General features: G+C 33.0%; 1 protein-coding gene and 1 pseudogene across 2 annotated transcripts in view; both read right to left on the reverse strand.

The window, feature by feature from the left end:
• Positions 1–13,550, reverse strand: part of LOC105134251 (mitogen-activated protein kinase homolog MMK2) — a 17,591-nt gene extending 4,041 nt beyond the window's left edge. The window contains exons 1-6 of one of the 2 annotated variants that reach the window (XM_011038600.1): positions 12,670–13,543; positions 11,925–12,054; positions 10,893–11,030; positions 9,680–10,012; positions 8,755–8,938; positions 7,611–8,322 (exon numbers count right to left, since the gene is read on the reverse strand). In XM_011038600.1, coding sequence (XP_011036902.1) covers positions 8,156–8,322; positions 8,755–8,938; positions 9,680–10,012; positions 10,893–11,030; positions 11,925–12,054; positions 12,670–12,836 — 1,119 coding nt within the window. In that variant the 5' untranslated portion in view covers positions 12,837–13,543 and the 3' untranslated portion in view covers positions 7,611–8,155. Of the gene's footprint in view, positions 1–7,610; positions 8,323–8,754; positions 8,939–9,679; positions 10,013–10,892; positions 11,031–11,924; positions 12,055–12,669 lie in introns of those variants that run through there. The other variant, XM_011038607.1, reaches the window with a different exon arrangement.
• Positions 414–2,001, reverse strand: LOC105134266 (putative UDP-rhamnose:rhamnosyltransferase 1; annotated as a pseudogene).
• Positions 13,551–13,990: the final 440 nt, after the last annotated feature.

A 13,990-nucleotide genomic window follows, 5' to 3' on the forward strand; every position in this document is an offset into this window, starting at 1 on the left:
TGAACCGCTAACGGTCTAATCTAGCTCAGTTAGAAGTCAAGTCTTTTATTTGACATCTTTTCTTTCTGTCTCTCATCGGACGCCATGGTTCGCTAACTAATACAGAGCGCAGGTGGCCATGAATTCATTATAAAGGCAGCTAAATGCTGCATGATGTCCATTCAAATAGCTATTTTGAAGAGGTTTCTTGACCAAAAAAAAACTGTTTTTATTCCATATTTGAATACTCGAGAACATGAAAGCACCTGAATAAAGTCTCAAGCATGGGTGATGATCAAATCTTCCTTGCGAGTTGTGACTGTTGGGAATTCCGTACTGATATTTGCTCATAACAGCCTTGCGAGTTGTGACTGTTGGGAATTCTGACCAGTGATGTGATATTTGCTCATAAGAATGACCATGTCCTCCAAACATTTCATTTCTTCTTTTTGAGAAAATCAACAAACTTACCAATATAGTAATCTTGATGCAACTTCTGGTTTCCGAAAATCGCAGCAGCTTCACTTGCTTTCTCCCTCAAGCCTTTTCCTTCCTCGGATACCATAGCGAGTTTCAGAGCCTTGGCTACACCATCCCGGGTAAATGACCCATCTTCCCCTCTCTGTACTTCAACACCTAAACCCTTCTCAACCAAATACCTTGCATTCAAAGGTTGGTCGATGATGAATGGCAAGAGAATAAGGGTGTGACCAAACTGCAAACTTTCAATGATAGAACCCCACCCAGAGTGAAATAATGATCCCCCAATTGATGGATGACACAAGATTTCCATCTGTGGCGCCCATCCCATGCAAACAATCCCTCTGTCAGATGTCCTCTCACCGAATCCTGAAGGCAGAGCATCAAGATCATCGTTGGCCCAACCTGGTTTTCGTAATGCCCACAGAAATGGCAATCCAGATAACTCTAGCCCATGAGCAATCTCATATGCTTGATCTCTGGTTAGCTTATACTCGCTACCAAAGCCTGCAAACACAACGGACTTCGGCTTTTGGTCATCAAGCCATTTAAAGATTTCACCCCACCTCCCATCAGTGAATTCCTTTCTTTCTGGCTTCTCCTGTGGCAACAGACCTACTGGGATCACGGGTTTTCCTATCAGCCTTTCAAATAGATTCAAGTAGTCTCCTTCAAACTCGGCACAGCTGCGTACCGCGAAAGCTTGGCATCCATGGAGTATCTTGGAGACCCTTTCACCATCCATAAATCCATTCAAAAACTCCAACAGCCTCATGGTTTCGATAAGCTACCGAGGAGGGAAAGTCAACCCACTCTGGTTTCGATGTCATACTCGTCCATGACGGCCTAAGTCTTTTTTGACCATCGCCAACTAAGCACTCTGGGTGCACAAGAAACACATATGCAACAGCAGAGTAAACGGAGAAATGAATAAGAGGAACTTCATTTTCTCTAGCAATCTCTACCATCCAATAAGGAATCACGTCAATGATTATCCAGTCTGGAAGTTGATCGGCGATGAACTGCTTCAAGGGGTGCTGCAGGAGATCATATGCAATCTTCAGGTACTCGATTTTCTCGGCAGGAATGTCAACCGTGGCCTCCCCATCTTCTGGCAAGATATCATTGTCTAAGCTTGGTAGTGGAAACTCTACTAATTTCACCAAGTCTGCCAGACTTGGAGGAAGTTTAGGGAGTCTTTTGATGTTTCTTGGGGTTGAAACAAAGGAGACTTTGATTCCAGCTTTGGCTAAATCTATGGAAAGTTGAAAGAAAGGTATCATATGGCCAAAGGCAATCCATGGAAGCATCACTATGTGAAGTTTCTCTGCCATTAATTCAAGGTATGGAGAAAAAGAAGATTTCCCAGGCCAGGAATGAGGGCAAACCTGTATAAATTTTAGAGTATAGAGAAAGAAGGTTTGAGATCAGTATATAGGGACTGAATGCAAGAGCCAATTAGGACGGACAGTAAGCAGATTTCAATGAGAAAAGCAAAACCCTATCAGCTTGTCTGGAGATTAACGAGCGAGTCTTTCAGGGACTTCAATGATTTTTAAGTTTCACATGGAGAACACTTCTGATATTTAACGAGCCAGGGGGCCAATCAAGTCTCGAATGTGAACTTCATGTCTGATCATTCAACCAGGGGGGGCAACAAATAAAATATTTATATTTACATCATTCAATTATAAATAATTAAAATAATTTTTGCCAATAGCCATGAAAGAAAGAAGATTTGGTTACACCACTGAAAAACTATTTAGTTACTACAGTGTTCTTTTTCCCATGTGATGTTTTTTCAGTCAAGCAGGGAGTGATAGGGATCTAGATTATACATGCATCACAGGTGGCATTAGGGGGGCAGGCAGGGAAAGCGGCCAATGCGAGTTTTTTCTTCCGGTCACCTCCTTTACTAAATTAGAATTTTAGTTTTAAAAATATAAAATTTTTAATTCTAACCCCTCCTAAAATTTTTCTCTAGCTTGGTCCCCCCAAATTAAAATTCCTAGATACTCCCCTACATACATAATGCATTGTGTTAGCATAGTTGGTCCCTTGATAACAGAAATAATAAAACAAAAAATAATTTAAAAACTCTTAAAATCCTGTTGGATAAATTTAAAATTGTTTATAAATTTATTATTTAAAGATATTTTTTTCATCTTTAAATAATTCTTGAAAAGTTGAGTTATCGCAAATCATAAATCGTCTAATTATTTAGCTTCTAACAGTAATATACACGAACATTTGAAATCTCTTAAAACTTTATTAGAAGAGAAAGATTGTTATGTCTAGAGTTCTAATTCTTTATTATGTAACTTACGTAGTTTTTCTATCTAATAGACAACCACTTTAAAAATTAAAGGCATAACTTATTATTCATAAAAAAATCTAAAAAACTTTATAAATTATTATGATCTTTAAAAAAGAATTTTAATAAAAAAAGAACAAAAAAACATGGCCTTACAATTTTTATGTGCCTCTATATATATATATATATATATAATGATCTTTAAAAAAGAATTTTAATAAAAAAAAACAAAAAAACATGGCCTTACAATTTTTATGTGCCTCTATATATATATATAAATATATATATATATATATATAATTTGAGAAAATTATATAAAAATTTATAATAAAAATAACAAAATTGATATTTTAGTATTTTACTCTAGTTAAATATTAAAAAATGAATAAGTAAACAATTATGTACATTAGACTCATATAGAATATTCATAAAATAAATATTAATATTACAATAAAAAGTTACAAACTTATTTGAAAAATATAGCATAACTGGATAATTCTTTAAATATCATTTTAATAATATTATTATTTTAGAAGAATTTCATTGCAAAATATATGAAAAATAAAACAATTGGATAAAGAAAAAAATATGAAAAGCTAAAAGAATCAAGTTTGAACCATGAGTCTGGCTTTTTAAAAAAATCAGGCGTCATTGAGTCTAAAAATTAGGCCAACATGTTTGGCCTATTAGAAGAAACCGAGATACACCTGGTTTTTTTTCAAAAAACTCAAATAGAATCGTTTGCTTGAGAATTTCTTTCATATATATATATATATATATATATTAGATTTTTCAAGTATTATAGACCCTCAAACCCAAAATTTCAGCATGTTTCTCTCTTAAAAGCATATTAAAAACTTTATTTGAACCTTCATAACCCAATTTTAAACTTCAAAATATCTTTTAATCACATTAAAAACTTAAAACTAAACTAAATTAAAATAAACTTTAAAAATTTTAATTTATCATTTTCACCAGCACAATTAAAGTCTCAAAATTATTTACATCAAACCCTTCTTAATTTTCAAGACAAACCCTTCTTAATTTTCAAGACAAACCCTCCTTTTATGTCGTAATGGGGTTGGCTAAACTTTGTATTTCTCCCTTTTTTAATGTTTTTTTCAACATCTAGAAATTAAAACATAAAAAAAAGGTTTTATGTCAAAAGGCTAAAACTACACAGATCAAATATAAAAAACAAAAGACGAGGAACAAAGTATATTTTTTTCGTGCCCTACTAATAGTTCAAGTTGCACAATAAATATACAGTTCAATCCATAATAAATTACTCTTTATAAGATGAGGATGAGGATGGTGTATGGTAAAACACCATTTTCTTTTAATTGTTTCTACCAGTAAGCATGTCAGCACGTCGTGATTCTTTTAAAATTTATTTTTATTTAATTTTATGGTATTTAAAATAGATACTAAAAAAAGGAAACAATTGAACAATATATATATATATATATATATAATGAAAACAAAAACAAATTATATTAAATATTCATAAGAATTTACAATTATTTAAATTAAAGAGAAAAATGTCTCTCCTTGATCACAACTCCTTTTTTATTCATGTATTTCCTTTTTACCTTCATGAAAACATTTTTTCATCTGATATATTGTTTTTTAAATAAAAATATGCCATGATCTAAAAAACAGGTTGTAGTGAAAAAAACTCATGACTCAATAAAATTTGAAAGATTGTATGGAAATATTTTAAAAATTAATTCGATAAAATCATATAGAAACTAACAATTAAAAAAATAAAATAGATATTTTATTTTAATAAAATAATTATCATAATTATTTTTCTAAAATACATGTTACGTTCATATATAATTATTACTAAAAAAAGATCAAATCTAGAAGTCACTGGCGAGACACGCTTGGGTTTAGAACTCTAGAGTCTAGACCCACGTGCATGTCCTTTGAAAAAGTCCAAGATGCGTCTTGACTTTGAAGAGCAAGCCAGGGCACCTGCCTTCTTTTTTAAAAAAAACGGAGGGAGAGCACGTGTCTTCTTCTTTTTATAAAAAAAACGTAGGGGAAGCACGTTCTCTCTCCTGTAGTAATTTTCATCCATCATCTAGATTTGATTTTTTTACCTCGAAATGAAACTCTCAATTTGTTTCGTTTTGAAAAACATTATAAAAATCTCCATAACATACTTTAATTAGTTAATAAATTCAAAATCAAATTAGACCGAAACAGGCTTTGGTGAATTCCAATCTCTTTTTTAGGCTCAAACCTTTCTTTTTTAAAATTAAAAATCAAATTTCGAAATTCTCTCTTCAAAATGAATATATTAATACTAAAATCAATGGTTTTTTATGACTGCCCAAAAATTCCATCTTTCCTCTTTCTTTTTTGCTCTATCAATTATTAGAGACTAAAATGTAAGAAAAATAAAGTTTTATAACCAAGATTTGAACTTTTAAAACTATAAGGATTAAAGTGTAAAAAGATGTGCTTTTTAAACAGTGCTGGTGGATGAATTATGAATGAATATTGTTTTGTGCGTGCATGAAAAGCGTGGCTTTAGTTTTTTTTTTATATATATATATTTATTTTACTTTTTAATTTATTTTGGCCAATCTTTAAGCTTTGAAGTTGGAAGTTTGGTGCACCAATTATGGTTGTATATTATATTATATTCTAGAAATGTTATTAATGATATGATAAGTAAAGGGGGCCTTATCTTTTGTATTTCATATTTTAACCTGTGAAGCTGGCTAGCAATAGCAGGGTGGTGGTACGGTGCCAGAGGACAGGAGCCGAGATAAAGAATTAATTTAAATTTTATTTGTGGTTATTTTTAAAAATATTTTTTATTAAAATAATATTTTTTATTTTTAAAAAATTATTTGATATTAACGTATCAAAATAATCTAAAAATATTAATTTTAAGTACAGAAAAAATAAAAAATTTAATTTTTTTTTCAAAAATACTTTTAAAATATAAAAACAAACATAATTTAAAGATATCAAACCTAACAAGGAAACCTAACAAGGAAAGAACCACTAATTGTTTTCCTTCAGGATTTAAATATAAAGTTTATATATATTATTAATGATATGATAAATAAATTTGATTTTTGCATCATACAGAATCAATCTTCCTTGAGTATTTAAATATATGAAAGTCTATGCATGTTTTATAGGTTTTATAGGGATCTAAAGTTCATATAAAAAATAAAATAATTGAATTTTTAAAAAAAAATAACATGAAATAATAAGATAAAAAAATAAAAATAATAAAGAAAGATTGAAATAGTAGAGTACATCATAACTTTAATGATGATACTCTTACTATTATCAGGAAAATTTCAACAAAAATAAATACATAAATATTATAAGCTTTTGATGACATGCCAACAAACGAGCATGCCACCACTTTTAAATGGAACGTGTCACTCACCATCAGCTCCTTAGTTACTAAATTTATGGTAATTTTATGATTTTAATACTAGAAAGATTTTTTTAGTTATTAAATAAAATATAATTATAAACTTGTAAATTTTTTTTTTTATGGTGTCATGTAAAGTGTCATCAGCTTATAAAGTTCATAATTTTTTATTTTTATGTATTTTTTAAAACAATAGAGATAAATTATGAAATGGGGTAAATTATAGGATATTCGGTGTATTTTTTTGTAGATTTTTATTTGAAATATAATAATTATTTTTTAGTTATTATATATTTGATACAAAAATAATAATATTAATAATAATTTTTTTGTGAAAATTTGAATGAAATCGATTGTTTAACATGATTTTATTACCGTTATAAGTTTTTAAGCTTTCAAGCATGCTAAATATAGATATATTATTTGGATGTTTTTAAAACATGCTTTAACAATTGCTAATTTTTTAAAACAGAAACAATGTTTTCAATTAAAAATATTTCATTGAGTAAGATAAATAAGAAATACATTGTTAGAAAATTTTTATTTTTATAAAAAAAATTCAAATTGATGAAGTTTAATGATAATATTAAAGGATTGCCCCTCCAACAACTTAATGTGGACATATAAACTATTATAAAATAATTTTATTTAAAATTAATTGTTTGATTAGTTTAAGTACAATATAAAATATTTAATATTGTAAACATGAGATCAAACTATAACACATTAAACATGATAATCACGTCCGCATGGGATTTTCATTAATCGTGGGATTACAGTAATACTCCGTGGGATTATAGTAATATTCCTGTGAAGGCATAGGTCCAGGTTTGTTTTTCCCTGATTTATGATCAGCTTGTTATTGTTCAACCATGTTAAAATCTGAATATTTTACATCCGATGGGTCCATGAGACTAATAATTTGCAGGAACAACTTCCAACTTCCAATTAATTTTGTGGAACGACGGTGCAGATTCCTGCACAAACACTAAAATTGAAGATTTTTACACAGTTTCTGGAGATGAGTATGGGATTGCATTTGGAATGTCCACAAAGCAATTAGTCTCCAGGCAGCTCAAATGCAGCTCTCCATACAGTGCCACAACTGCACCAGGTGGGATAGAAGATGTTAGAGCAGAGGACATCGCAGCTATCCATACAGAATCTGGGGTCAGGATCAAACTGCTGCGGGGAGAGGAGGGCATGCGAAAAATATATACGCGAAGAGAATGACTCCGCAGGCCATGAAACGAACCTTCCAGACTGGGAATTATGGGTAACATGCTGATAAAAACTATGACCCAGTGATTCAATGTATAAATTATAGGAATATGGTGGCAGACAAGGTGACAGTGGCTGCTAGATTGGAGGGCAATGCAGGTGATCCGATCCATTCATGGAAATTTTCATTTCTAAAGTCCTAAGATCTGAAGTAAATCCAAATTACCATACAGCATAATCATTTCACAACAACTCGCACAACAGTACCAGAAGTACTATTTACAGATTTCATCCCTCCCAGGTCAAAGATGAAAGATGAGAAACATGATATACCCTAGCAAGTCATAGCAATTCTTCACATTTAAAATCAACTTTCAGAAACTAAGGAAAAACAGGGACCATTGAGCGTCCTCACAACCATGCAGGATTCAGACTCCACGACTGATAGACTTTTACTAGAGCACTCCTCACATGGCACCTACACAAACTAAAGATGGAACCTTCACAAGGATTCTGCTCGGAAAACTTGAGAATCATGCTGCTTGTCCTGTCTTACACTTTCTGATGTCGTAACAAATCTGAGATATCAGTTCATAGAGCTCTACAGAAAATTGTAAGCAAATCCAATATAAACAATATGTTTCTTATCTCTTCTTCTCTCAGAGAACCTGATGGATTTTATGTAATAATATTGTACATCATAATCATGGGATGCCTTCCCAACTGCACACCACAAGTTGATCAGATAATTCTCACGAATCTGGATTGAAGTTTACAGATTCCCTCCAGACGAGTTCCTTGATGTTTTCTTCAGTAAAAGATGGCTGCTCAAAATCAAAGCTGAAAGGCTTTGGGCAAACAGGCTCCTCATTGATGCCATGAAGAGGTTCCAAGTATGGATGGCACAGTGCCTCATCGACTGCAAACAGCAAAAGGGTCAAATGTAATCATTGGTCAAATAAAAGCTTCTTTGATGAGAAAATATACTCAAATTTGAACATTCTGATATACTTTCAGAATGTTGAGACATACCATATTTTAATCTACTAGTTTACTAATACATGTAATTTCGCTTCATTAAGTAATACCAATTATCTCAAATATTATTCAATGAATGCACTTGGTTCCAGATCAAATGTGTAGCCAAGATTGCAGGTAATGTCTCATAAAGATAAAAAAAACAACAACATATGAAGCTATTTCCGTAATTAATTCTTGTTTTGTCGCATGATCAATGTCATGTCTGTCCCTGAATGTTCAACTTTACCTTACGTTTATAGTCTTTGATTTTAAAAAATTGTTGCCGCAATGTCACAAACTAATCCTTATCACTATCATGCCTCATTTTTACCTGTAATACGCCTATTTGGATCAAAGCCCAGCATTTTCTCCAACAATTCGACAGCACCAGCAGCCATGTTAGGAAATCTAGCAGCAAAATTTTGCCTGGGGTATTGCGGAAGCTGCCTAACATATCTTCGAGCATTCTCGCTTCGTAGGAAACCAAGACTGAAGTCATCAGGTGAACCTATGAGCTTTTCAAAGATAAATGCACAAGGTATCATGCTCGTAGTTTGATAACAAAAAACTGAGCAGTTTCATACTATCAACAAGCCTGCTATATACTTCAACCTCTATGCATGCTAACAAAAGCTATAGAGGTGCACCCCACACATCAGACAAAAGAACAAACCAAAACATAACTGACAAAACAGAACAGAAGTTACACTGATTGAAGCACAAGATACAACACTTTCACCATAATTGACCATGAAAAGGAGAAGGGAGGATAATTCTGATTCCCAATCACTTCTCTGTCTCACTATTCTCAGTAAGATATCATCACTGCCAGAAAATTTTCATAATTCTCCCTAATTTTGCCAAAGAAAAAAACTAAATGGCCCCCTCAATAAAAATTGTTTTACAAACTTGCCCCGAAAGGTCACATCCTACATTCATCCCTGGTCGTTACATTCAGTTACCAGATTAAGAATCACAATTAATGCAATTCCTGCCATTTGAATAAAAAGGAGGGAGGGAAGCGAGAGATGAGTCTCTGACTCATCAATTTAGGAAAAAAAGCCAAAGGGCAATCATAATTGTCAATGCACATGACTTTAAAAAGTTACAATCACGCATGAGTTAATGAAAAGAGTTAGGGCTTTTGAAATGAAATTATTTAGGGCCTCCCGTCGACAAATGACGAGCCAGATACACAAAAAACACCACAAGATTACCCCAGGGCACAATTGCTGGACAATTTCAAAATCACATACCTCTGTAATAAGCCTCAGTTGATGAACATAGTCTTTTCCAGGAAATAAAGGTTGCCGACTCATGATTTCGCCAAGTATGCAACCCACTGACCATATATCAATTGCTGCAGTATACTCAGAGCAGTTAAGGAGTAATTCTGGTGCCCGGTACCATCGAGTGACCACATACTCGGTCATGAAATCCGTTTCAGATGTTGTCCTTGCAAGTCCAAAGTCTCCAATCTTAAGGTCACAATTAGCATTCAAGAACAAATTACCGGGTTTGAGATCACGATGCAAGACATTTGCCGAATGTACATATTTAAGCCCTCTTAGCAATTGATAAAGAAAGTACTGCAAAGAAACAATTTAGATATCAATGAAAATCAAGCACATAACAAAGTATTAGTTAATTTAGCAATGCTTGCTCATAAAACAATGATAATTTCCAATTACAGCTTATGTTATAGAAAGCATTTTATTCAGTAGCAGTCTCTGTGCAGCAGCATGTAGCCATTTCTTGCCTCTCTTTGGTAACTTTAGTTTTCTTCCCTGGGAATAAAAGGAGAGAGGAGATAGAAAGGGGTGACAGATGTGATGGGTTGGCCTGTAGGAATTAGGGAAACAAGAGAGAGATAGAAGAATAGTGAAGCCAAATGATATTTGTGATTTATTAGAGACATTATCCCGCTAAATTCCAAAAAAATTAGCCAACTAATAAACCTATTAGCTCAACAAAGGCAAACAAAAAATGAAAGTCATCATTTTATGATATTGATTTAGTTGAAAATATGGCATTTATTTATAACTAATTTTAAAGTGTTTTTTATTTGGAAATATATATAAAAAAAAAATAATTTAACATTAACAAATCTAAACAATCTAAAAAACCCATAAAAAAATTATAATTTAAAGCCAAAAAAATAAAATTAAAAATTAAAAGCATGGTTTAGCCGCACAAACAAAAACAGAGAAAGTATAGCTTATGCTGCTTATCATAACTAGTTGAACCATTTTGTCAAAATTTAACCTGTAAAGCTTAAAATTCAAGCTTGAAATATGCAGCAAGCTAAAAAGTCCAGCCAAAAGTTAACAATATCCTAGAGAAAGATAAAAATAAATAAAAATCAAATAAGTAACCACAAGAACAATAATATCCAAAATAAATCCGCAAGCTATGAGTATAAATTACATATAGTAAACATGAAAACCAAGAAAACTTAATGGAACTAACCCGACAATGATCATCTGTCAATAGTTGGTTGGAGCGTATTATTTGATGTAGATCCGTGTCCATTAATTCATAAACAATGTATACATCATTGAAGTTCTCCATCTGGGGAGGCCGGATGATGTCTTTGATAGCAATAACCTGAGGAGCAGTAAATGATTAGCACGACCATAGATATATATATAAAGAAAGAAAAACACAGCATAGAAGCAATAAATTAGACAGGTTCAGCGATACAACGTCAGCAAGCACCCATGCTGTGTATGCTTCCATGCACGTAATTATGGAGTGTTGACAAACTAGCCTCAAATGAGGATAAAAAGAAGTCAACCAAATACTTTAAGGAACTTAGCAGTCATGATAATCTAGTCAACCTTGAGCTACCATAGCACATGTCTAAAGGACAACGTCAATACAAAAGAAAGTTGTGAATCAAATGAATCCATGGTAACTCTAGTCGATCCAGCAACTGGCCTCTGAATCACCAAGATCATCATGCTTTGTGAAAGCAAAACTTAAAGTTTGATTCATCAAGGAATCACCCACTCAAGAATAAATTAAACACGGAACAATTTAACAAAAATCCCACCCCCTATAAGAGAATCTCAATTGCAAAAGAACTCAGGTTCTTAGTAGCATGTCACAGGGTAGGGTTTTTCTTGTTAAAATTTTCCAGTCCTATGCGGCAGTTCAGCCCCCTGCCAGACTTTATTAATTCACTAGTGTTTACTTAGCAATTAAATAATTCTCTTCACCAAGAGATTTCTCTACACTCTCCCCTGTTACAAGACAAGCGGAATACACAAGTAGAAAGGATGTAATGCAATATAAGTTCTGTGGGAAGACAAAACCCATTGTGCATATCACATATATCAACAGACTTGTGTATATCTTTGAGTTAATGAGGATTGTTAGCATCATAACAGAGTTAGCTACGAAATCATGAGCAACAACTTCAGCTGAGCTACAAAATCATGAAATATTAACTTCAGTGGAGCTAAGAATCCTGATAATAACAAAGGAAAACAAACTTACATTTTCATGATCCATGTGGCGAAGAAGCTTAATCTCTCGTAAAGTCCTCTTGGCATCTATTCTGTTGTCAAACGCATTACCAATCTTCTTAATGGCAACCTCTTCACGTGTCTCAGAATTCACAGCAGCACTGAAGAAAACAACAAAATCACATCTTCCTTCACGTTGTAGATTTCACACAAAAAATTAAGTCAAACATAACGAGACCATAACATTCGCGATTCACCAGTAACAGAAGTTTTCCTAACCAATAAAACAGATTCCGTAAATTTTCCTTTCTGTAAAGTATTCCAAACACGCTCGAAACTCAATTAACAACTTTTTGTAGCACTAGCTTCACGGTTTACCAAGTAGCCTAGAGCCCTAAGTTTTAAGAGGATTTATGGGACTACGGTGTGCTAGTTATTGTTTTGTTTAAAAATATATTAAAATAATATTTTTTATTTTTTAAAATTATTTTTATCATAGTCATAAAATAATAAAAAAATAAAATTTAAAAAAATAAAATATAAGTAAAACGGCCTCTCAATGTTGTGTTCTTGAGACTTCCACCATCATTTCTCCAATTCCAAAAGGACAACTAAAAATTCTAATAAAAAATCATAACTCGAAAGGATATTTTAAGAAGTACACAGTTTTTAACCTCAAAGAATCGAAATCGGAAACTATAAGTAACCAAAATCTACAGTTGAAACTTAAACATGATCATACAAGGGAAAAAGAGAGAGTAAGAAATCAGACTTACCAAACAATACCATTAGCGCCACGGCCAATAGGACGAATAGGAGGGACATACTTTCTAGAAACTTCAAAGAGGTTACCGTACACATTATACTGTACATAGCGTCCACCATGAGCAGGCATGCCTTTGATGTTAGGATCACCACCTGAGCTTGACTCTAAGCTTGTCATTTTTTTCAGTAGCAACCTGAAAGGATCCAATTAAGCTAGAGCGAAAAGGAGATAGAAAGGAGAGGGCTAAGTAAGCAGCCCAGTAGCGGTTGTTGAAGAGGAGGAAGAGGGGCTAAAAAAAGAGGGCGGACGTGTTAGTTGGCGTAGAGCGTTCTCGTTTTCACATTTCTTCTGGTTGGCGTGTGGGTTGTTTTACTATTAGAGTCTACACTTTTCAGGGACGAGTGAGAAAGATGGGGAGAGAAGATAAAAGGTAGAGGTGGACTGGACCGTGTGGTGCCCGACTTTTGAACTGGTAAAGCTTAGCCTGCCTCGTGACTCGACAATGTGCTTGCTGACTTTTATTTAATTTATCTCAGGCAGTTTTTCCTCGAGAGAACAGGAAAGAAAATATACACTGTTTTTGTTGGTGATTGTGATTTAACTCTAATTTATCGAACTTTGAATTCTGACTTTTCTAGGTCTCTCTTATTTTTATGATCAGTAGTGCGATTGATTGAAAAATAAAGAAAAGAAATTATGGGTGGATGGCTTTTGATTTCGATTGGATGAAGCTCAAAATCACTGGTGTTTAGGCCTCCCCGAACTTCAGAATCATGTCTTTAATCCCATTCTTTTCAATTTGGGTGTGAACTGGAAGAGAAAGATGCAGGAAACGGACCCATCAAACATTCCTTTCTTCAAGGAACATGAACAACTCGGCAGATGATGATGATGATCGTCATCATCGTCAGGAAGTATGGTTCTCTACTCCCTCCATTTTTGGTTCAAACTAACCTAACTGCAAGAAAAGATTACACTGATAATTTCAAGTATCTTTGCCTTGCCTTTCGAGTCACGGTCATGTTTCGTTCAACACCTGTCTGCTTGGCGTGTTTAATACTCCGATAAAAAAAAACATATTTAATTAAAATTATTTTATCCGTCCATTTTAAAAATAAAAATAAAAAAATTATTTTAATGTATTTTAAATTAAAAAAACAACTTTAAAATATAACTTCTGAACCACTCTTTCAAATTACCACGAAGGAGAAGGTTCCCGTGTTTCAAAACAACCTTCAACCTGCTGAAAAATCAAAAGGAAGCAGAAAGACTTCCTCATCCAAGAGAAGATAACAACTCAAGGCTCAAAGTCAAGGCCTGCCTTCCTTATT

Source organism: Populus euphratica, unplaced genomic scaffold, assembly GCF_000495115.2.
Source record: "Populus euphratica unplaced genomic scaffold, PopEup_1.0 scaffold2.1, whole genome shotgun sequence".
Lineage (NCBI taxonomy): Eukaryota > Viridiplantae > Streptophyta > Magnoliopsida > Malpighiales > Salicaceae > Populus > Populus euphratica.